At 42.7% G+C, this 26313-nt stretch overlaps 2 protein-coding genes across 2 annotated transcripts in view; one reads left to right on the top strand and one right to left on the bottom strand.

The window, feature by feature from the left end:
* Positions 1–26313, bottom strand: part of SLC8A1 (solute carrier family 8 member A1) — a 503134-nt gene that overhangs the window by 397043 nt on the left and 79778 nt on the right. The window lies entirely within an intron of this gene.
* On the top strand, positions 1614–4400 carry LOC146062882 (uncharacterized). The gene has a single exon (XM_083174886.1). It carries the CDS (start codon positions 1614–1616, stop codon positions 4398–4400), a length of 2787 nt encoding a protein of 928 aa, XP_083031012.1.

The raw sequence follows: 26313 nt of genomic DNA, 5'->3' as shown, positions 1-26313 counted from the left end.
GCCACTATTAGTTCCCAATCTGCCCCTGACCGGACTTCTCTCCATCTTGCCCTCATTGGCAACCACCATTTGTGCAGTTTAGAAATGTCTCTGAAAACCCATCTCCTTAAGAGATCTTCCCCTTTTACCACTTACACTACCCACACCAATACAACTTTCAAACTGTCCCAAGTGCGCCTCTCTGGTTTCTGCTGTGTCTGGGATTAAAATGTGGATTTTCTCATAGGCAGGACTTTCTCTACTCTTTTCATATCTGCATATGGGGGTCAATTAAAAAACGGTGGGTTCGCCCATGAAAATGCTGGGCATACCCCTGCAAACGCTAGCGGGTCTATGTCCTCTTGGGGTGGGCGGCTGATATCACATAATGTCAGTGCCCACCCAAATTTGGCCATCTCCAGCCAAAAGGAAAGTCAGCCTTGACTGACTTTTATTATCAAGCGAAAGCCTAGCTAGGCTGCTCTCTGACTAATACTGAGACAGTTCTGCACATGGAAATTGGTGCCATTTGTTGTAGCAGTTCAGCTACTAAAATACTGCTTGCAGCCGTTTTTCTTTACATGAGAATCACCACAATCATCGCTAAAGCAGCTGATATTTTGCTGGTGTTTTCCTTAATGCAGGGCCATCTTCACAACATTGCAGGCCCCCGGGCAAAGCAAAACAATTCATTTGGGGCCCCTCCACACACACACATATATATATATATATATATATATATATATATATATATATATATATATATATATATATATAAATCATTACATTCCCCTCCTGTAATCCTTTATCATCTCTCCATTTTCTTACATACAGTGAATGGTTGTCATCACTCTGATTGGTGGATAGCTCCATTCCATCCACCAATAGACATGCTGACAGCCATTCACTGGGGAGTATTCAATGCTCCGATGAGCGCAGGGGCAGCAAACGCTGTTTCGCCTGCGCTCGCCGGGGTTTCACCATCCTCCCTGTCCTCCGCCAGCCCTCCCTTTCTCCTTATTCAACTCGTCAGGGGCTCGCTGCCCCTGATGATGAAAATGTACTTACCCGTTGAACGCCGCAGGATGGCAAAGCAGGGGGATGGCAGCCTCCCTGCCAGTGCTGCACGCTGCACACAGCAGCAGGGGGGAAGGGGGGGGGGGCGGCGGAGGGGAAGGAGGGCTGTAGGGGAGACAGAGCACACAAGAGCACCTAAATGAAGCTGCTAAAAAATCTAAATATATTTGTGGTGTATATAGTTCCTATTGCTGTGTAAGTATCCCGTGGAAGGATATAACAGATCTTAATTTCTTGTGTGTAAGTTGGCGTATGAATACCTGTAATGTATGTAGTTCCTGCCCTGCAGTTTATGAGTAAAGAAGCATGCTGAACTTCCTGTGTCCTCCTTCATGAAGGTTTGATATAAAATAAGTTACAGACTTAACACTGGCGACGAGGATAAAACCTATTCTTCAGTATTGCTCCAGTGATCAGTGGAATGCCAAAGGACTGACTCTACACAATTGTGGGGTGAAAAAGGGCAGCACATGCAGACAGCCATCACTGAATACAGGAGCACGTGAGTTCTATCATTCTTTCTATACAGAAGAGAGGAAAGAGGACATTAAGGCAAAATGTCAGGATATATTGGCACAATAGCTGCTTTTGATGGAGCTATAGAGGACTGGGCTACATATATTGAGAGAGTGGAATTGTACTGTGATGCTAACTGTGTGCAGGCTGACAAGAAAGTAGCAGTCTTACTAAGTATGATGGGGACCAAAACATACAGTTTACTGAGGAGTTTAGTAACACCTGAGAAGCCAGCCACCAAGTCATTCACTGACATTGTGGACATCTTACAAAAGCATCTAAATCCTAAACCATTAGTGATTGCTGAAAGATTCAGGTTTCACAGAAGAAATCAAAGTGAAAGTGAAAGTGTGTCTGAGTACATTGCTGCATTAAGAAAGTTATCTGAACACTGTGAGTTTGGAGCAGGGTTATCAGATGCCTTAAGAGACCGATTGGTTTGTGGGATGATAAGTACAAATACACAAAAGAAATTGCTGGCTGAGCCTAAACTGACCTTAGAGAGTGCACTATCCATAGCTATTTCAATGGAGACTGCAACCAGAGATGCATCAGAATTGCAACAGAAGGCTCCAGAATGTTCTACCACTCCAATTCATTGGAATCAGAGACAGCCCTGTGCCTGCTGTGGAAAGTCCTCACATGAAGCCAGTCAGTGCTGGTTTAAAGACAAAGTATGTCGAAATTGTAAGAAAAGAGGCCATATTGAAAGGACATGTCAGTCGGGGAAAACACCCAACCGCTCAAAAGCCTCTGGGAGAAAATATACAACACCCCAGGTGCATAAGGTAACCGACAATGAATCCGACTCTACTGATAGTACTGGGACAGAAAAAGGCTTAGGCAGCCTAGATGTGCACTCTGTAACGTCAAAAGAGTGCCAAGTGATGTGGGTCACCTTAAAAGTAGCAGGTATTGACTTAAAAATGGAATTAGACACAGGCGCTGCTCTGTCAGTGATAAATGCAAAGGATTACAAACGCTTATTTGCTACAATTCCTTTAAAGAAAACATCAGTGAATCTCCGCACATACACGGGCGAACTGGTGTCTCCACTGGGAAAAATAAAGGTTTCTGTGACATACAAAGGCAATAATCATGAACTGTATTTATACGTACTTCCACAGGGTGGGCCGGCACTATTGGGTCGTGATTGGATAAGGAAAATTCAACTTGACTGGCATTCCATTCACACGTTACAGTCTACCACCTCCAATGTATCTAGCAGTGATGCAGCTACCAAAGGGCTCTCAAAACTGTTGGATGCTGTACAATCCATTTTCCAAGAAGGAATAGGCACATTAAAGGGCATCAAGGCGAATATAGAGGTGGATCCACAGGCAGTTCCAAAGTTTCATAAAGCTCGTACAGTACCATATGCTATTCGACCAAGGGTTGAGAAGGAATTACAGAGATTAGAAGACACTGGTATACTCTCCCCCGTGGAATGGAGTGAATGGGCTACGCCTATAGTTCCAGTAGTAAAGAAGGATGAAATGGGAAGTATCCGAATTTGTGGCGATTTCAAGATGACAATAAATCCAGTGCTACGAACCGTACAGTATCCTTTGCCCAAAATAGAGGACATCTTTGCATCCCTTTCAGGGGGTGACCGCTTTTCCAAAATTGATCTAGCTCAAGCGTACTTACAGATGGAAATTGAGGAAGCGTCCAAGAAATATCTTACCATCAACACACACAAAGGCTTATTACAATATAACCGTCTTGTGTTTGGACTATCTTCAGCCCCAGCACTATGGCAGAGATCAATGGATATAGTCCTACAAGGAATACCAGGAACACAATGTTACCTGGATGACATAATTGTAACAGGCAAAGATGACGTGGACCATCTAAATAATTTGGAGAAAGTGTTAAATCGACTACAGGAGTATGGACTCAGAGTAAATAAAAACAAATGTGCATTTTTCCAAGAAAGCATTTCCTACTGTGGACATGTAATCGATAGAGAGGGTCTACACAAGTCGGCTGACAAAATTGAAGCAGTACTGCAAGCACCCCGGCCCCAGTCTGTGTCGCAGCTAAGATCTTACTTGGGTCTAGTCAATTATTATCACAAGTTCTTACCAGACATCTCCACAGTCCTACACCCACTAAATGCCTTATTACAGAAAAGTGCTCGTTGGAAGTGGACAAAAGACTGTGAGGAAGCTTTTGCAGAAACAAAAAGATTGATTACATCTGATAAAGTCCTTACTCATTTTGATCCAACACTGCCGATCAGACTGGCATGTGATGCCTCACCATATGGCATTGGAGCAGTGTTGTCACATCAACTAAGAGATGGAAGTGAGAAACCAATTGCATTCGCCTCACGGTCCTTGACTGCAGCAGAAAAGAATTATGCGCAAATTGATCGAGAGGCCTTAAGTCTAGTGTGGGGAGTGAAGAAATTTCATCAATTTTTATACGGACAAAGGTTCACATTAGTAACTGATCATCAACCATTGGTGTCAATTTTTAACCCCCAAAAGGGAGTTCCAGTCATGACTGCTGCTCGTCTTCAACGTTGGTCATTATTCCTGGGTGCACACTCATATGACATTGAGTTTAAAGGAACAAAACTACATGGCAACGCTGATGGTCTATCACGTTCTCCCTTGCCCCAAGGCAATGAAGCCAGTGACCAAGATGACCTGGACATTTATCACAATATGTTAATAGAACAGCTACCTATAACCAATGACATGATCAATCGGGAAACAAGGAAAGACCCAGTCTTATCTAAAGTAATGGAATTAACTCTCAAAGGTTGGCCTAAACATGGCAATGCTCAATATTACGGTTTTTCTATGGGCGTTATATAATAGTAGGGTACACCTAGCGGGGACCTTCTTACATTTTTCCTACCACCATAACTACTCGCATTGGATGTGCAGATAGATCAGGAGGTCACAGTTAAGTCATGAACATATGAATGTCATTCATTATAAAAAGAGCCACAATAAAAAAGATAATTTTTTTTAATGAGCCAGGTAATACTGTATTTAATCTGCCTGTGTGTCTATATGCAACCTCGGTGACCTCTGTTTGCAGGCGTTTTCAGAGTGCATGCTTCAAGGGTTGGAAAAAGTGATAACCACTTGATGCACACACCTACAAATAATTGCTACCTTTTATAAGCAAAACTTATGACAACGTTGCTTACTCAGCTAGTCTGGCCACGTTCTACCACTGATAATCAGAAAACAATTATAACAGTATAATGCAATGCTGAATTAATGTTCAAACTTTACAATACAGTATTGGGGAGGAGTTTATCATATACAAGCGCTTGGGGAGCCCATATAATTTTGGTCATTATAAAGGTACATTTCTGCATATGTACCTCCAAATACCTCTTTGTTACCTTCAACTTACTTCTCTGCCCACATGCATCTTCATCCCTTTCCACCCTCACAGCCCATGGTATTGCTACCTATATCTAACATATTCCACCTTCCATTTCCTATATTCTCCAGTCTGTCCTCAGTTCATTCTTTACAATAATCAAATATTTATTCTAGGCACTGATCTCATCATCACACTCCACAACCTGCTCCCTCTTCCCCACTACATGTTCTCATTTGGCTCAACCTGAACCTCCAAACTGGCACATTTCCTTCCTACAATATTTATACACACCTCATTTCACCATTTCTAAAGAACCACCTATCCTTCCGGCAAACTCCCCACTTCTCTAATCTCATTTGCTTCCAAACTACTCAATCAACTTTATTCTTCAATTTCTGCAATAAAACTACAATCCGCCATATGCCAATTGCAAAAGTGATCAATAATCTATTTAGGCAGAGTCTTTCCATACTAATCCTCCTGAATCTTTAAATTGTGTTTGACACCATTGTCTGCGTTGTTGGCTCACTACAAACCATGTCCATACTTTTCCTTTACTTTGTCAAGCTCGGGAGGTTTTGTGGACCCGGTACTGGCACGGGACCTTCTGGGGGGTCTGGACCTCTGTATAACAAACGTGCTGGACGAAGGATCGGCTGTTGCATGAATGGGTTCCTTTATTGGTAGCACTGCGGCAGTAGTAGATAGTTTACCCGTGGGGGTGTCAGCGTTGCCGACACAAGGGTAGGCACTCTGGCGAAGGGTAATACTGGAAGGCAGAGGCTCAGGAAACCACCAGGAAATACGGAATAAGGCAGGCAGGGATACACTGGCAGGCAGGATTGTAACAAAAGTTAGCAGGTGAGACCAGTGGCAAACGCAGGATTTTCAGAAGGGGGTTTCCAGAGGGGCGGAGCAAAGCACGGAGATGGACACCCAGTATATGCCGGGTCAGTTAAAGTATTATAGATAGACCAAATGTATATAAATAATAATAAGAATAATAATAATAAAATATATATATATATATATATATATACACATATACATACATACAGGGGCGTCAACAGCAGTGTAGACCCCTGGGCATAGCAATGTATTGGGGCCCCTACCGATCCTCCAGCGGTAGGGGTCGGGGAAGCTTTGATGTCCTGCGGGTGGTAGGGGGTATTATATCAACCGCTCAGCATATAGGGCCAGGATCAGTAATTTCCACTAATTACCCCTTTACTGCACAGATGGTGGGATATGGGGTGGGAGAAGGGGGCATTGGGCTGAATGAAGGGGCCCTGATACATAACTTCCAGGGTGGTAGAGGATGTGTAATACGCAGAGGAGGGGTGTATAGTGGAGTGGGCTCATTATTTATAATTTTCTGGTGGGAGGACAGCTTGCTTGACTGCAGATATCTCCATTTCCCAGAAATAGTTTTCTTAGAATATAATGGAATTAAAAACTAGAGAATCCCACCTACCAAATGGTATTGGGGACTAGGGGATCAGAGTTCAGGAGGCAGAGCAATCTGCCAACAAGTATATAAAACTACATACCAGGTGTGTGGAGCTGGAGCAGTAACCAGCTGCTGGAAGGCTGATATCTCTGGTTCTGGGTAGAGACAAGCTACTAGTGTCTATCAAAGGGGGAGAGTCCCAGCTTTTGGAATATACCCTCAGAAAATTTCTAAGTCGGACAGGACCTGAAATATCTGACTGGGAAAAACAATTAACAGGCTTGGATGGGGACCACTGCTTTGAAGTCAGATATCTCCGGTTCCCAAGGGCCGATTTTTACAATTCTTATACCCCTGAAAAGAGGGGACCCTCAGCTTTCATCTGAGGTCCCTTAGACTCCTGGGGGGTTTCTGGGTACTCAGAAACCCCCCCTGCGTGCGCTACTGGGTGAGACGGTAGTCAGGCTGGAGTCTAATAGCTTTGCAGGATGACTGGAGCACAGAGAACTGTTGGCCACAGTACTAGACTGTGGAGACGTTGCACTGGCAACTTCCTGCATCAGGCCTGCCTCCTAAATACCCCTTTGGGCGGTTCCCACTCATTTGGGACGTCCAGAATAGGAGTAAGGGCAAAATGGGCTGTTTGCCCACAACCAAGATGGCCACAGCGGAGTCCGGTGCTCACAGCATTACACTTGCCTCCAGAGTCTGTCTGCACACCAAGAGGACGCTTGGCCACACAGGACCAGCGCCAGCAGCCTGCCCAACCACCAGTGGAACCCCTCCAGAGCACCCTCACAGGTATGCCCTGCTGCGCCAGCGTCCCCCTGCAGCGGGCCGTGACATACTTGCACTGTTCCTGCCATCTGATTTTACATCTGAAAATTTTGGGGGCATATACTGTAGCTTTCCCAATCACCCTTCACTGCTACTGTATTGACAAGACCCGATTCTACGGCTCTTCTCCTGACCGCCTCAGTTCAAATCTTCCTCGCTAACATCAACGTCACAATTTATTCAGTCTCCATAGAATGCTGCCATTGTGACTGCACCCTCTACTTTATTCCACACAACCAGTCAATTTCAAAGCCGTTCCACATCCACCTTAGAAATTGTGTCCTGTTTCTTATCCTAGATGCCAGTGACACTTTCTTGGATGTTTCTGAGCTGCAATGTTAGAGTGATGGGAATATTTGTGATATTCAGGGAATTATGGTAATTAGTTGTTTGTCTGCTTGATGCAGCTTTTGGGGTCTTTGTTCAGTGTCGTTGAGGGAGGTGGGGTATTATTTGAAATGCAGAGATTTGTGGTTTGTCATGGCAGATTAAAGGTCTGGGGACCACTAGACTGCCAAGCATATTGAAAGAAACGGCTTCCACAAAGGTTGGTGTTGGTCCTACATTTAATTTGGTGCCACCCACACAGGGCCGGCTCCTACCATTAGGCAGCTTTAGGTAGCTGCCTAGGGTGCCAGGATCTGGGGGGAGCGCCACCACTTTTGCCTACCTCCATACTTTCCCTTGAGGCATACTGACCTCCTTCCTGTTCCCTCCTCCTTGTACTCTGATGTGGGTGGCAAATTGAGGCCTCCAGGGAAAGAAGGGAACTTCCCGGGGTGGGGCTAGGAGGACCACCTAATGTTTGGGAGAGTCCCTGCCATTCTGGAATGTTAGGCAAGTATGCCTAAGGGATTGGAAAGTTGGTATTGGTGGCAGTATTTGGGGCGGCGGGGTGCAATAGGTCGTGGTTTTGCCTAGGGTGCTGAGAAGCACAGGCCCTGCACCCAAGTGAGGCCACTTCTAGAAATTTTTCTAGGGCCACTATTAGTTCCCAATCTGCCCCTGACCGGACTTCTCTCCATCTTGCCCTCATTGGCAACCACCATTTGTGCAGTTTAGAAATGTCTCTGAAAACCCATCTCCTTAAGAGATCTTCCCCTTTTACCACTTACACTACCCACACCAATACAACTTTCAAACTGTCCCAAGTGCGCCTCTCTGGTTTCTGCTGTGTCTGGGATTAAAATGTGGATTTTCTCATAGGCAGGACTTTCTCTACTCTTTTCATATCTGCATATGGGGGTCAATTAAAAAACGGTGGGTTCGCCCATGAAAATGCTGGGCATACCCCTGCAAACGCTAGCGGGTCTATGTCCTCTTGGGGTGGGCGGCTGATATCACATAATGTCAGTGCCCACCCAAATTTGGCCATCTCCAGCCAAAAGGAAAGTCAGCCTTGACTGACTTTTATTATCAAGCGAAAGCCTAGCTAGGCTGCTCTCTGACTAATACTGAGACAGTTCTGCACATGGAAATTGGTGCCATTTGTTGTAGCAGTTCAGCTACTAAAATACTGCTTGCAGCCGTTTTTCTTTACATGAGAATCACCACAATCATCGCTAAAGCAGCTGATATTTTGCTGGTGTTTTCCTTAATGCAGGGCCATCTTCACAACATTGCAGGCCCCCGGGCAAAGCAAAACAATTCATTTGGGGCCCCTCCACACACACACATATATATATATATATATATATATATATATATATATATATAAATCATTACATTCCCCTCCTGTAATCCTTTATCATCTCTCCATTTTCTTACATACAGTGAATGGTTGTCATCACTCTGATTGGTGGATAGCTCCATTCCATCCACCAATAGACATGCTGACAGCCATTCACTGGGGAGTATTCAATGCTCCGATGAGCGCAGGGGCAGCAAACGCTGTTTCGCCTGCGCTCGCCGGGGTTTCACCATCCTCCCTGTCCTCCGCCAGCCCTCCCTTTCTCCTTATTCAACTCGTCAGGGGCTCGCTGCCCCTGATGATGAAAATGTACTTACCCGTTGAACGCCGCAGGATGGCAAAGCAGGGGGATGGCAGCCTCCCTGCCAGTGCTGCACGCTGCACACAGCAGCAGGGGGGAAGGGGGGGGGGGCGGCGGAGGGGAAGGAGGGCTGTAGGGGAGACAGAGCACACAAGAGCACCTAAATGAAGCTGCTAAAAAATCTAAATATATTTGTGGTGTATATAGTTCCTATTGCTGTGTAAGTATCCCGTGGAAGGATATAACAGATCTTAATTTCTTGTGTGTAAGTTGGCGTATGAATACCTGTAATGTATGTAGTTCCTGCCCTGCAGTTTATGAGTAAAGAAGCATGCTGAACTTCCTGTGTCCTCCTTCATGAAGGTTTGATATAAAATAAGTTACAGACTTAACACTGGCGACGAGGATAAAACCTATTCTTCAGTATTGCTCCAGTGATCAGTGGAATGCCAAAGGACTGACTCTACACAATTGTGGGGTGAAAAAGGGCAGCACATGCAGACAGCCATCACTGAATACAGGAGCACGTGAGTTCTATCATTCTTTCTATACAGAAGAGAGGAAAGAGGACATTAAGGCAAAATGTCAGGATATATTGGCACAATAGCTGCTTTTGATGGAGCTATAGAGGACTGGGCTACATATATTGAGAGAGTGGAATTGTACTGTGATGCTAACTGTGTGCAGGCTGACAAGAAAGTAGCAGTCTTACTAAGTATGATGGGGACCAAAACATACAGTTTACTGAGGAGTTTAGTAACACCTGAGAAGCCAGCCACCAAGTCATTCACTGACATTGTGGACATCTTACAAAAGCATCTAAATCCTAAACCATTAGTGATTGCTGAAAGATTCAGGTTTCACAGAAGAAATCAAAGTGAAAGTGAAAGTGTGTCTGAGTACATTGCTGCATTAAGAAAGTTATCTGAACACTGTGAGTTTGGAGCAGGGTTATCAGATGCCTTAAGAGACCGATTGGTTTGTGGGATGATAAGTACAAATACACAAAAGAAATTGCTGGCTGAGCCTAAACTGACCTTAGAGAGTGCACTATCCATAGCTATTTCAATGGAGACTGCAACCAGAGATGCATCAGAATTGCAACAGAAGGCTCCAGAATGTTCTACCACTCCAATTCATTGGAATCAGAGACAGCCCTGTGCCTGCTGTGGAAAGTCCTCACATGAAGCCAGTCAGTGCTGGTTTAAAGACAAAGTATGTCGAAATTGTAAGAAAAGAGGCCATATTGAAAGGACATGTCAGTCGGGGAAAACACCCAACCGCTCAAAAGCCTCTGGGAGAAAATATACAACACCCCAGGTGCATAAGGTAACCGACAATGAATCCGACTCTACTGATAGTACTGGGACAGAAAAAGGCTTAGGCAGCCTAGATGTGCACTCTGTAACGTCAAAAGAGTGCCAAGTGATGTGGGTCACCTTAAAAGTAGCAGGTATTGACTTAAAAATGGAATTAGACACAGGCGCTGCTCTGTCAGTGATAAATGCAAAGGATTACAAACGCTTATTTGCTACAATTCCTTTAAAGAAAACATCAGTGAATCTCCGCACATACACGGGCGAACTGGTGTCTCCACTGGGAAAAATAAAGGTTTCTGTGACATACAAAGGCAATAATCATGAACTGTATTTATACGTACTTCCACAGGGTGGGCTGGCACTATTGGGTCGTGATTGGATAAGGAAAATTCAACTTGACTGGCATTCCATTCACACGTTACAGTCTACCACCTCCAATGTATCTAGCAGTGATGCAGCTACCAAAGGGCTCTCAAAACTGTTGGATGCTGTACAATCCATTTTCCAAGAAGGAATAGGCACATTAAAGGGCATCAAGGCGAATATAGAGGTGGATCCACAGGCAGTTCCAAAGTTTCATAAAGCTCGTACAGTACCATATGCTATTCGACCAAGGGTTGAGAAGGAATTACAGAGATTAGAAGACACTGGTATACTCTCCCCCGTGGAATGGAGTGAATGGGCTACGCCTATAGTTCCAGTAGTAAAGAAGGATGAAATGGGAAGTATCCGAATTTGTGGCGATTTCAAGATGACAATAAATCCAGTGCTACGAACCGTACAGTATCCTTTGCCCAAAATAGAGGACATCTTTGCATCCCTTTCAGGGGGTGACCGCTTTTCCAAAATTGATCTAGCTCAAGCGTACTTACAGATGGAAATTGAGGAAGCGTCCAAGAAATATCTTACCATCAACACACACAAAGGCTTATTACAATATAACCGTCTTGTGTTTGGACTATCTTCAGCCCCAGCACTATGGCAGAGATCAATGGATATAGTCCTACAAGGAATACCAGGAACACAATGTTACCTGGATGACATAATTGTAACAGGCAAAGATGACGTGGACCATCTAAATAATTTGGAGAAAGTGTTAAATCGACTACAGGAGTATGGACTCAGAGTAAATAAAAACAAATGTGCATTTTTCCAAGAAAGCATTTCCTACTGTGGACATGTAATCGATAGAGAGGGTCTACACAAGTCGGCTGACAAAATTGAAGCAGTACTGCAAGCACCCCGGCCCCAGTCTGTGTCGCAGCTAAGATCTTACTTGGGTCTAGTCAATTATTATCACAAGTTCTTACCAGACATCTCCACAGTCCTACACCCACTAAATGCCTTATTACAGAAAAGTGCTCGTTGGAAGTGGACAAAAGACTGTGAGGAAGCTTTTGCAGAAACAAAAAGATTGATTACATCTGATAAAGTCCTTACTCATTTTGATCCAACACTGCCGATCAGACTGGCATGTGATGCCTCACCATATGGCATTGGAGCAGTGTTGTCACATCAACTAAGAGATGGAAGTGAGAAACCAATTGCATTCGCCTCACGGTCCTTGACTGCAGCAGAAAAGAATTATGCGCAAATTGATCGAGAGGCCTTAAGTCTAGTGTGGGGAGTGAAGAAATTTCATCAATTTTTATACGGACAAAGGTTCACATTAGTAACTGATCATCAACCATTGGTGTCAATTTTTAACCCCCAAAAGGGAGTTCCAGTCATGACTGCTGCTCGTCTTCAACGTTGGTCATTATTCCTGGGTGCACACTCATATGACATTGAGTTTAAAGGAACAAAACTACATGGCAACGCTGATGGTCTATCACGTTCTCCCTTGCCCCAAGGCAATGAAGCCAGTGACCAAGATGACCTGGACATTTATCACAATATGTTAATAGAACAGCTACCTATAACCAATGACATGATCAATCGGGAAACAAGGAAAGACCCAGTCTTATCTAAAGTAATGGAATTAACTCTCAAAGGTTGGCCTAAACATGGCAATGCTCAATATTACGGTTTTTCAGCCAGGAGGGATCAACTTTCTGTCTGTCAAGGAACTCTGTTGTGTGGTTCCAGAGTGGTAATACCGCCCAAACTGAGACAAAGAGTGTTGTAAAATTTACATGAGGGGCATCTGGGCACAGTAAAAATGAAGAGTCTTGCTAGAAGCTATGTGTGGTGGCCAGGAATCGATGGGCAAATCGAAACATTGACAAAAGGATGTGAAGGGTGTCAAGGAGTTCAAAATTCACCATCCACAGCCCCACTGCACCCCTGGGAATGGCCATCATCTCCATGGCAGCGGGTACATATCGACTTTGCTGGTCCATTCATGAATTGTATGTTTCTTATTGCAGTGGACGCTCATTCAAAATGGCCAGAGGTAATAAATATGAAATCCACTACGTCTGAGAAAACAATTGCTGTTCTGCGAACCATCTTTGCCAGAAATGGTCTACCAGAGCAAGTATGCAGCGACAATGGACCACAATTCGTGTCGCATGAATTCAAAAAGTTCATGCGAGATAATGGCATTAGACATTTCACATCAGCTCCACACCATCCAGCCACTAATGGTTTGGCTGAAAGATTTGTACAAACATTCAAAAAGGCTATCAAGTCCGCACACCAGGAACATCTGCCTTTACAACATAAGATTGACAACTTCCTTTTCATATATCGTAGAACTGAGCACTCTACTACTGGTCAACCGCCTGCTGTGCTGTTTATGCAGCGAAACTTGCGGTCTCAATGGGACTTGATAAAACCAGATGTGAGAAGAAAGGTACAAAACAAACAGTTTCAAACGGTTTACCAGAAACCTACACGATCCTTCGACATTGGCCAAGAGGTGCTTGTCCGTGACTACAGAGGAGACAAATGGCAACCGGGCATAGTTTCTTCAAAATCTGGCCCACTGATGTATGTGATTGAAGTTGGAGGGGAATTGTGGCGTCGACACATTGATCAAATAATTGAGGCCAGGAGGCAGATGACTTGTGAGTCGGAATCTGGACACAGCCAAGCTAGTGATGTAGGGGTTTATGTTTATCCCCATGGGCCTGGTACAGAGACTGTTCCTGACACTGAGGAAAATGTATACCCCTCTGGGTTGACTACAGAGACTGTTCCTATGCCTAGAATGGAGTCACCTGAACAAGAGGTTCCCCTAGTGACAACAACTGACCCTGAACCTTCTGGTGTGACTTCAGTGGAACAGCCTGTCTCTAGGGAATTTAAACATCGTTACCCAGACAGAGTTCGTAAGGCACCCCAAAGGCTTGATTTGTAGCCTTCTGGGGTAACATATACCTTGTGTAGTGCTACATTTACAATTTGTCTGCTTGTATCTAAGTTGGGAGGAGTGTGGTGTATATAGTTCCTATTGCTGTGTAAGTATCCCGTGGAAGGATATAACAGATCTTAATTTCTTGTGTGTAAGTTGGCGTATGAATACCTGTAATGTATGTAGTTCCTGCCCTGCAGTTTATGAGTAAAGAAGCATGCTGAACTTCCTGTGTCCTCCTTCATGAAGGTTTGATATAAAATAAGTTACAGACTTAACAATATTAATGTGCTGCTTGTCAAACAAAAAAAATAGCAAGATCCTGCAAATAATAAATAAACTGATTTTTCTACACCAAAAAAATGAAAAGAAAACATTTATTTTATAAGTACACATTTCAGTTCTCCAAAAAAAGATGTCGAATGCAAAATGGCGAAAATCATGGTGAAAGCAGTTCTCCATTTTAGCATCGAATACACTTTCTTCAATTAGAGTGAAAACCCCATTGAAATACACTGGCGAATTGCGGCGAATATGAAATGGTAAATTGTCAGGCATTCACTGTTCATTTTCGGCAAACAGTGATCATTGAATACAGTGAATATAATTTTCAGTGAATAAAAATGACTGTTTCGCCGAAAAACAGCCCAGTTCACCGAAAAAAGCGGTGAATCAAAAGCATTGAATGGATTTGTCTGGATATGTCTGGATTTAGGATGGGAAGCAGGAAGAGAATGCTGCCTGGTCGCTCTGTTTGTGTGTGATACACACTTATGGTGACCAGGCAGCATTCTCTACTGTCTCTCAAGAAGCTCAGGAGGCAGATGCCCACAACCCAATTTTCCCCAGCTTTTAGGCCCTAAAGTTGGGGGGCCCTTAGGCAGCTGCCTGGTAAGCCCATACTGTATGTAATATGGCCCTGCCTTAATGTGTATAATAAACAGACAGAATATAATGATTTACAGTAACTGTCAGAGACATGGAGGCATATGTCATTGTCGTTACTAGAAATGTTGTGCCCCCCCCCAATGCCCCAAAATTTTTTTGGCTCCCCCCAAACAGTTTTTATAATTTTTTTTACCGACATGCTCATTGCCAGGGGTTATTAGCTTGTTGTCAGGGGTTACTTGTTTGTTGACAGGGGTTACTTGCTTGATGCCAGGGGCTACACATGCTTGTTGCCTGGGGATACATGCTCGGTGCATGGGGTTACATGCTCATTACCAGGGGTTGCTTGGTGATTGCCATGGGTTTCATACTCATTGCCAGGGGGCTACATGTTCATTACCAAGGGTTATATATGCTCAATGCCTGGGTTTTTGTAGCTCGTTGCATGGGGTTACATGCTCATTGCCAGGGGTTACTTGCTGATTGCCATGGGTTTCATACTCGTTGCCAGGGGGCTACATGTTCATTACCAACAGTTATATATGCTCAATGCCTGGGTTTTTGTAGCTCGTTGCATGGGATTACATGCTCATCGCCAGGGGTTTTCTTGCTCGTTGCCAGGGGGTTACTCCTGGAATAAACACTTCTGATAACTGCTGCATGCTCTGCCTTTCCCTGACAGACACTAAAGTCTAGTAAGACCTCTAGCATCTATCTCCTAGAAGGTTTGGAAAGCTGATTTTGCAGATTCCACAGAGACCGGGCACCCCCTCCGTGCCGGTTCCCCCCTTGGACTGCAATAGCATTTTTATGATACTGGCATTGGAACTAGGGTCCGAGTTTACCGGAGATGCAGGATGCCGGACTAGCTCAGATTAAATTTTTTAAAGCAAAAGGTTGTCCAGCATCCCGCACCTCCAGCAACATCGGCTCCTGTTACATATGCCCCATTGCCTGGAACATTTTCAACAACCAGAGGGATTGGTAGCCTTATTAAGTGGCTTCCAGAAACAGAAGTGTCTGTTTGTCTTAAAAATCTGTAACAGATGTATCAAAACTTAGAAAGAGAGAAAATAGAGATGGTACACATAGCATCCAATCAGCTTATGGTTATCACTTATGTAGCACTGCCTGTGAAATTATAGATAGATTCTGATTGGTTGAAATGGGCAACTTCATCTCTCTCAAAGGTGTGATAATCTCTATTTCGAGCTGTGTGCAGTAACCTGTATTTGATATTAGTTTGCCCCAGATAGTAAGCAGCTATTAGCAAATGGAAAAATGCATGTGTGCCCACCCCTATTTAGCTGGATTTATAATGTTTAATATACAGTATCATGATAAAAACAACCTCTGTGACCTGTGGGAGTAGGCAGTCACTCACAATCCGCCTGCTGCAAAACTTGGAAAAGTGATTAAGACATATACTGTAGTACACCTAGAAATAATTATCATCACGCCCTTTAAAAATTAAAGCAGCAGATATAGATTTGGCTTCATAACGTGTAAAGTTCAGTTCATCCATATCAGTCATAAAAATAAATGACTACTAATACACATACAGTATAAGACTATTCTCAAGTGTACAGGTCACAAATTTTATACATGGTCACACATTAGAGGAGTTTAGGGCATCAAATATGTCCGTTTTATTCAAAGACTAATGTAATCCTCATAAGCTTATAATATTATTTTTTATTAACAATAATACATATGATTAGTAAGGTATTATTTGATTAAAATAAATGTATCTAAAAGTATTATGCAATGCAATGCAACCCAGGTATCTTGATTAGGAGTAATTCAAGGTTACTCCTAATCAAGCAAGACCCGCTGGGCAGGAAGAAGTCTATGCACAGTAACCTACAATTGCTTTGGTATTATGGTATCCAGGGGTATAAACAGACCTTTTATAAAACCCATAGCAACTGCTTCTGGGCCACACTATTACCTAGGTTCATAATATGTCCCATAGTAGTACCCCATTTTATATCTAAATCATAGTAGTGGCCTTGTTCACATTATGTCACATTGTTGGGCTGCCAGTACACATTATACCACACAGCCCCTTCATTTAACACAGTATCACATACAGTATAATACAGTGTCCCCGGTTCATATTCTGTCACATGATAGTGCTTACTCTTGATACTGCGCTACACTGCAGTGCCCCAGTTCATATTATATAACATTATAATGCCCTCCACAGGGGCAAACCCAGGATTTGTCAGGAGGCTTTACTTCTATGCATAATAAAAACAAAGAGCAATAGAAGCAACGCTTGTAATTACAATGAGTAAGACCAATTTTAGCTAATATTTGCTTTATAAAGTTAATATAGACAATAGAATATCATAAACATACATACATATGACATTAAAAATATTAAAAACAAAGAATCTCTCGGGTATGACTACCTGGCTAGAACACTTTCCACATCTCCAAATAGCTGATATTATAAATGCCCTAAAATATTCATTATCAGCTTTACCGAGTACCTCCTATGCTGAAATGACATACAAATTGTTCTATAGAGGCTATTTATCCCCTTCTAGAGCCAATACAATACGAATTCTGGAATCGGCACTCTGCCCAAATGCGATCATTCACCAGCCACACTACTTCATTGTTTATGGGATTGCCCAAAGATCCACAATTTCTGGGTCCAAGTGAAGCGATTTGTGTCGATATTCTATACATTGGAAATAACTATAACCCCAGAATGGACAGCCCTAGGCATAGTGCACACCTCCGTCAGGCTCTCTTGTGACAATAAATATATTTTAACCATTGTATCCAGTGTTGCATGCAAATGCATTTTACAACAATGGATCTCACACATACAGTACCTCCATCCTTAAACATGTTTAAAGAAAAAACTTTTTTTTCATTTTCAAAATGTCATGGATAGAAGCTTCGGTACTTATGTAATATCTGGGCTCCCGTTTTTCTTATGAGACAGCGTCCGCTCGCCACGCTTCGGGCACGGTGGCTTGCTGCGCTCGCCACACTATATAAAATCAACTCCATGCGTAGTTGGATAGTAGGGGTATGAAAAAATGGGGTGCATTTAACATGGGAGCCCAGATAATACATAAGTACCGAAGCTTCTATACAAAAAGGTTCTCACATAACCAAATTTTAACACCTTTGGGATAGCTACATTAACGCTCAATCACCCGAGGTGGTGAGGCAAATTAACATATGCTTTAACAGCACGTAGAGGCTCTATTATCCCTCTGCTATGACTTCTTAGCTGAAAAATGCAGATGTGCGGCCCAGGCTCGGTGCTCTTCTCCTTCTTTTTCTACTTCTTCTCCCCTTCTATCCTCTTCTTTAACTCCTTTTTTTCCCTATCCAAATACACTACCAACTTTAACCTACAATTACATAAACACACCTCTCACCCTTACCAATTTCCCCCTTTCTCCCCATTCCCCCTTTTCCCTACCTTTACTTTGTCCATGTCATACCTACTTATCCATCCCTCCCCCAACTCCCCTCCCCTAATATACATTTCATATAATGTTCTGACATTGACAATACCTTTACAAAATAAAAGAAAAAACTCGGACCCTCTTTAGTTTACGCTTACCAACTTTATTGTCTTTATGCATGACCAACAATATATTTGAAATGATTTTCTTTATATACATACAATATGCATAATTGAATTCAAATTTGCAGAAATAGATACTGTACAAAAGTTAAATACACATCAGAATATACACAATTTATTAGTATAATTGTCTATCAAGATTATTCTTTTTGTGCATTTCTAAAATATGATTACTGTACAACGTATCATTAAATTGTCTCACCTGAAATCTTTACCTATGTAAATCTTGCTAAATGACAAATTTACATAATTGTGATCTTACTTTATTGTATAAGATGTGTACTCTTATTCATTTCAATAAAAAAGATTATTAGAGATGGAGCGCCTCTCGCTCTTGCAGGGGATGGCGGAGGATTCGCCAGCCGCCATCCCACGCCAGCCGCCGTAAGGGGATGCACGCATGTCGCCTTACAACGGGGCTCCCCCCGGGTCCCAGTCGCCTCGCCGAGGTTCGCCCGGGGTCCCTGCCGCCTTGCCAACCCTCCCTAACCATGGAGATGGACAGGGTTCCCGTCCCCCCGCCGACCGGAAACTGAGACGCGCGTGCGTGTGAGACGCACGCTCGTCTCAGTCAGATGAGGCGCCTCTCTGCCAGATTCTGGCCCTAGCGCAGCGCCAGCAATAATGAGAGGCGCTCCATCTGTATATAAAAACAAAGAATCTCACTGACAGGATGGACAGCCAAGCTGCGGTGGCTTTAGCCCACTTGTTATTGATCCATTTCGGTGGGTATGGTTAGCCACTATTGTATCCGATATCACCATTTAATTTTTAAGGAATGTAGATGTAGGTGGGGGTCACAGGTCCTCTATTCACACAGTATGCGAATTGTTGCCGCTGGAGGAGTCTATGAAAGTACTGTGCAAGACTGTTATTTCTTCAAAGTCCACTTTATTGGGGCGGAATCCCCAGAGACCACTGAAAGGTAAGTGAGGGGCAAATGGATCCCCAATCAAGGTGTCCTCCTTCAATAATTGTATGGAAGATTCACCTGAGATTGACAGATGGTGGTCTATTTCTGAATGTATCAGCAGATCCTCTGGGATTTGGCCCAGGGGGATACACCTACAACAGGTGCCTAAGGATGGCACGGCTCACCTGGAGGTTTGTGTCTACTGTTGGTCCCAAGATGGAGTCGCACAAGTCATGTATAGGAATCCCCAAACAGATGGTGGGCAAAAATTGGTGATTTGGTAAGTGGCTGGTAATCCAATCCTGCAGATGAGGGGGGTAAAAGCTGATGCGTTTTGCCTGTTGCTGTGGCTTTTTCAAAGTTCTTTAGGCGCCCATTTATATTAGTACAAGGACAGACAGAACAGTACTCTCTGGTTTTGGGGGCACAACTTATTCAGAATTTCTTTAAAATTTAACTTTTAATTATATCTTAGATAAAGAATAAAATTAACTTACAGCACATATACAGTGACATAAAAATACATGAAACAAAAATTATAATCGCCACTCTTTATAAATATTGGGCGGTTTTGGAGCAACTGACGGATAAATTAACTTTTTGAGTTTTGCAAAAATATATACTTTTTGGTTAATGTATTACTCCAATATTGCAAATATCCTCTTGTGACTTTCAATTTCCTTGACTGTGTGTAAAATCAATAATCAGGTTAGTCACAGACAGAATATTGGTGCATGCCCTGTGAGTTAGAGCACAGTGTTCAGTGACCAAAAGTTTATAGAAAAGTGTCACTGAACACTGTGCTCTAACTCACAGGGCATGCACCAATATTCAGTCTGTGACTAACCTGATTATTGATTTTACACACAGTCAAGGAAATTGAAAGTCACAAGAGGATATTTGCAATATTGGAGTAATACATTAACCAAAAAGTATATATTTTCGCAAAACTCAAAAAGTTAATTTATCTGTCAGTTGCTCCAAAACCGCCCAATATTTATAAAGAGTGGCGATTATAATTTTTGTTTCATGTACTTGTATGTCACTGTATATGTGCTGTAAGTTAATTTGGTACTTGTGGAGTATCACGGCTCCCACGACCTTCATCGTATGCTGATCGTATGCTAAAAAATCGCATCGCATATGATCAAATCGCATGCGATGCGATGCGATCGCACACGATTTTGCACTGAAATGCATCAAAATGCATTGAAATGTGTATTAAACTTGTGAAATGCCCCCAAATGCCATTTTTCATAGTGCACCACCCCCACTATCAACGTCATCCCGAAGCGTGGCGAGCGCAGCGAGCCCGCGAGGGGCGGTGGTACGCGTCCTACGACCTTTTCATACCCCCACTATCCACGTCAGCGTTGAGTTGAGAATAGAAAGTGTGGCGAGCGCAGCGAGCCACCGAACCCGAAGCGTGGCGAGCGCAGCGTGCCCCGCGAGGGGACGCGGATACCTTCACAGCTATACGCGTCCCCTCGCGGGCTTCACAGGTATCCGCGTCCCCTCATGTGCTCCCGTTTATATTATACCACATTACAATAAACAGGTCCAGAGGCATAGCTAGACATGTTATAGGCACAAGGTCCCCTATCCATCCGTTTCTAGCTCACCCTGTATGACTGAAGCTGATTGGATGGTACTGTATGATCAATGTTTCAACACTATTTCTCTCCAAGAATAAATACGCCCCCCTGTATTAAGGATCAAATGAGAGATCCCTAGAGAAGAACCTCAATTTAAAATAACTGCAGTCTGAGAGTGACTAGCTCATTTTGTGATCATTCAGATTATATTTATATTATCTAAAGACTGACATGAGCCATGATGACATATATAAAAACATCTTAGAACATGCTGGGAACTTGTTAGGAAACGGGGATGTAATGGAAAATTTGTGCAGCACAGGAATGTGAAATATGTTGACTACTGCCAAACTACAGAATCTTCTCTATATACATTTGTGGATGTTACATAATGTAATTTCAGGTCTGAGAAACTTGATGTGTAGGTATCGTTTAAATGATGTCACAAGAGACAAAACATGCGGAAACCACATGCTGCTTATACTGTAAATGTAGCTGTAGTATAGAAATATGATCAAAATCTTTGCTCCCGCCTCTTTTAGATGTACAGTAAATACAGTACGTTTTCTCTTGCTGTAATCCTCTTTATGAAGAAGAAAGTTGTGGGATGAAATGGTGGGAAAAAAACAAGATTCTTATTCCATTGGCCAGGGCCATCTTAGCAGCATTATGGGCCCCCAGGCAAAGCAGTGCAATGGGGCCCCTACATTTTTATATATATATATATATATATATATATATATATAGATAGATACAGAAGTACCAACACACTCGCCATTCCTAAGAATGGGGTGCAAACAGCACCCACTTCCCAGGATGGGGTGCATTGGCCTGTGACCACACACTCTAGTAAATACAAACACAGGGGGCCCAGCACTCACTACAACAAACTAACTCACCTTAACATTTAAATAATCAATTAAATAAATAATAAGGTTTTAGTTCATGAATTGATCAATGCATTTAAGCTTGCAGCCCATCGCCAAGGGACCCCATTTCACTGCAAGTCCTACACTAACAACTGATTTTCATGGGAACCTGGCAACTGTTTGCACATCATAGCTAAAATGAACATGTGTTATTTTCCTGGGTTAAAGCTCAACTGCCATGTCCTTATGGCTTTTAAAAGGTGAAACCATCCCAAACATAGCACTTGAATTAGTATTAAAGGGGCAGCTGTCACAGGTTTCAGGTAAATGAGCTTATCTAGGGTGCATGAGAAAGCTATGATCACAGTAACAGAGGTTAATTAAAAATCAACCCAAATATATAGATACAGAAGTACCAACACACTCGCCATTCCTAAGAATGGGGTGCAAACAGCACCCACTTCCCAGGATGGGGTGCATTGGCCTGTGACCACACACTCTTAAGGTGAGTTAGTTTGTTGTAGTGAGTGCTGGGCCCCCTGTGTTTGTATTTACTAGAGTGTGTGGTCACAGGCCAATGCACCCCATCCTGGGAAGTGGGTGCTGTTTGCAGTTTGTTGTAGTGAGTGCTGGGCCCCCTGTGTTTGTATATATATATATATATATATATATATATATTATTTATTTATTAACAGTTTCTTATATAGCGTACACATATTCTGCAGCGCTTTACAGAGAATATTTGAACATTCACATCAGTCCCTGCCCCTGTGGAGTTTACAATCTATGGGGCAGATGTATTAAGCTTTAACAAGAGATAAATTCAAGGGTGATAAGGAGAGATAAACGTCCAGCCAATCACCTGCCAACTGCCATGTTACAGGTTGTGTTTGAAAAAAGTCAGTAAGGAGCTGATTGGCTGGACGTTTATATCTCCTTATCACCCTTGAATTTATCTCTTGTTAAAGCTTAATACATCTGCCCCTATGTTCCCTACCACATGTACTGTACATGCACACACAAACATTGTAGGGTTAATTTTTGTTGGAAGCCAATTAACCTACCTGTATATTTTTGGATTGTGGAAGGAAACCGGAGTACCCGGCGGAAACCCACGCAAGTACGGGGAGAATATACAAACTCCGCACAGTTAGGGCCATGTGGGAATCGATATATATATATCCATGGGTGAGGTCCGGCACTCTGGTGCAAAATGATAAATTGCTCCTGTGCCCTCTGTGGTATAGAAAAAGGGTAGAAAAAAGGCAGCGGCACTCGGATACTTCCAAATGTGGTAGTGTATTAAAGCATAACAACATACATGTATGGCAACGGCCAATGTTTTTGGGAGCACTTGTCCCCTTTATCAAGGTATACTTCAGCAGCTGAAGTGGACGCAGGAGAAAAGGCCTCTCACGTGAGAACTATTTGCAGGCGATTATTTGCTGCCAGTGAGTCTCCTAGTGAGTTACCAGTGAGTGGAGCTCAGCGCACAATTACATCTGTGCTTTTTCTTTCTCTTTTTCCCCCCCTTTTAAAAAAAAATAAAATTTGATCACCTTCTGCCTCCGGCTACAATGAGCACAGAGAGTTCTCCCAGAAAATTGGAAATGAAGGTCAGTAAAATGATTGTTCAGTAAATTAAATCTTAGACCGATGTCTCATCTCTAGCAGTTGTCCTTTGTAGTGGGAGGGATTATAGCAGTGGTGTTTGGCCAGTGTCCTGTGTTACTGGCTGGCACCTCCCATGCTGTTAGTCAGTTACATATCAGGAACCGCTAAGCATTGGGGCATGCAACCATACACGCATACTGTTCCAGCTCTTTTTTTTCAGTTATATTGTAATATAGTACATAAATCATTTTACTACTTGAACTCTTATTGTACACCTGCAATATCTGATCTTTATATGTCACATATGGCTATTTGTTATATCTACAATATATGAAATACTGTTTTAGATGGACCCAGCCGGAACATCAGAGAGCCATGGGAAGGACGCCGCAGACCATCCCATGGGAGTCGATCAGGAAGAAGATCTGGACCATCATCGGGAAGAGGAAGATCTGGACGTAGAGGAAGAGGAGTAAATGAGCCCAGTGCCAGTGACCATCAGGCAGCTGCAGTGAGACTGGAACTCCTCATGCTGGAAAGACTCATGCAGTGTCTCCCCACCTACAGCAGGTGCACCATTGTGGAAGGAGAGGAACCAGAGTACTGCACCATCGGCATCTCTGGCATCGAGGTAGGTACATAAATGGCTGTATCACACTGTCACCACACCTTCCATGTTCCCTGTCTTACAGAATGGCTGCAGGTCAACAACACCTGCCCTCTGTGCCGCGTGAGACTCTTCAACCTGGACGTTTTCTCCCACCTTAACTGACGGCTCCCCAGCAAATCGGAAGAACCAAACATAAGATCAATGGTCTAAAGCGGTAAGAAAGTTCCTGTTTTTAAAGTTCAAAAGTTTTACAATTTTTACATTTTTTGTATTTTTCAAATTATTAAAAGACTTGTCACTGATCCTCCAGTTCCAACAATCATTGTTACATGTTTACAGATTTTTCTCTTTTACTTTATTTAGTGTTTTGAAACTGGAGGGAATTGACGTGAACAAGCTGGGGATTAGGGCTATTGGTGACACCCCCCCCCCCTAAAAATTGAGACATTGAGCAGCCACCTCATGGGTGTGTTGGAAGAGCTGCTAAGCTGCTAAATATTTTTAAAGTGTTGACAATTAAATCCAACTCATTTTAATTTAATAATTTGGACATTTAAACTCGGGTATCACCAGGTACTTCAGCTATTAATTAGAAAACCTGAACCTTTTCATCGCCAATATGTCTCCAAGTCATTATTTAACATACACTTATTATTGTTTTACATGTGTATAAATGTGGGCTAACAATTAGCTGAAGAAGTGAAACATAATAATTTTATCATGATTTATAGAGCTCCAAAATATTACATAATATTGTGGGTCAGTGTCACAAGTCTTGCGATACATCTTGAAATTAACACCACCTGATCTATGACCATACTAGTTTCAGGGAGATAATAGTTGGAAATAAAATTTTGTACAGCGCCCCATTAAGGGGGCGTGTCATACTCCACTTAAAGGGCGTGTCTAGTTCCATATATGGAGAGATTGTGAAAAGAGATTGTGCACGTGGCACCTAGAAGCATGGGTGTGCACTGCTACATCTGAGAGGAATCTTTTAAAATGACTTAGATCAAAATGTAGATGAGCCCCAGAGCAGTTAGTAAGAGCTACTAACAGTACTTGGTAAAGTGCTGGGAAATGGTGTGGATGATTCAATGTAAATGTATCTACTCTCTCATTCCTTTTTCCCCAAAAAACTTAACAGTGTAATGTGGGCTAGGTGACATGAGGGAGATTGCTAGACTAATGAGGGAGAGGGGGAGATTGCTGCTATTTCAGGTGTTCTGGCACTCGCTGATAAACTGCAGATAACTGCTCCTGTTGCCTTCCTGGGGATAGGATTCCCCGCACGGTGTCTCCCAAATACAGTACAGGTTTGCAGGTGGCACTCAGGATAAATAAATACACGACACACAGCCAGGACTTTGCCAACGTTTCAATGCTGGTGCATTTTCGTCAGGGCGAAAATGCACCAGCATTGAAACGTTGGCAAAGTCCTGGCTGTGTGTCGTGTATTTATTTATCCTGAGTGCCGCCTGCAAACCTGTAATATATATATATATATATATATATATATATATATATATATAGACTTTTTCATCAAGCGGCACTCCCCTTCAGCAAGTTTAGCAAACAGGTGCCCTCCGTGTAGATAGCCTATAGGAGATAGGCGCTGTACAGGATACTGGTGGACGGCGGCACTCACAAATAATGACACAGACTCAGCTGGATAAGTGTCCCAACGTTTCGGAACCTAGTGGTCCCTTTATCAAGGTGCAGAGATTATATATATAAAAAGATGGATAGAGAGCGCTAAAGGATTCCACCACCCTGTGTGTGATGGACAAATAGTTCAAGTGCAACAGAACATATACAAGTTTCTGAAGAGTTTAACAGTTCTTTTTATTAAAAAGTTATAATTTAAAATTGTATGATGTCTCAGTTCATTTCTTTAAAGATGATGACAACCCAAGACATTTCGTCTTTAGAAAGACTTCATCAGGGTTTTTTTTTAGGATAAACACAATGAAACAATGAATGAAGATAAAGATGGAAATGAAGGTTTCTAACCATATGGTGAATATCAATTTTTCGAAGATATCGCAATCTTTAGTGGGTAATGAATTGTTCCTTTGAACTTGAACTTGGAGGCTACTGCTCCATATAAGATAAATCAATTATTACTTCCATAATCAACCATTTTAGATGGGGGGAGCCTTCCAGGCGATGTGTATCAGCAATTGCCGTATAACAGGATGTTGTCCAATAAAGAGAACAAGCAATACTTCAGGGCGATCTGTATTTACTTGTTTATTTAAATTGATTTATTTGTGGGGGTCAGACAGACACCTCAATATCTTCCCGATGATAAAATAATAGTAAGGCAAGATGTTTTCCAATGATAAGTGTAGAACAGTATCCACACCCAAAAAAAGCCTCTG

Source organism: Crinia signifera, chromosome 3, assembly GCF_055691185.1.
Source record: "Crinia signifera chromosome 3, ASM5569118v1, whole genome shotgun sequence".
In the NCBI taxonomy this organism is placed as follows: Eukaryota; Metazoa; Chordata; class Amphibia; order Anura; family Myobatrachidae; genus Crinia; species Crinia signifera.
This window is presented reverse-complemented; position numbering and strand designations above follow the sequence as displayed.

Bases quoted from the DNA above. Each gene is read 5' to 3' on its own strand.
- LOC146062882 (XM_083174886.1), top strand. From the start codon at position 1,614: ATGTCAGGATATATTGGCACAATAGCTGCTTTTGATGGAGCTATAGAG.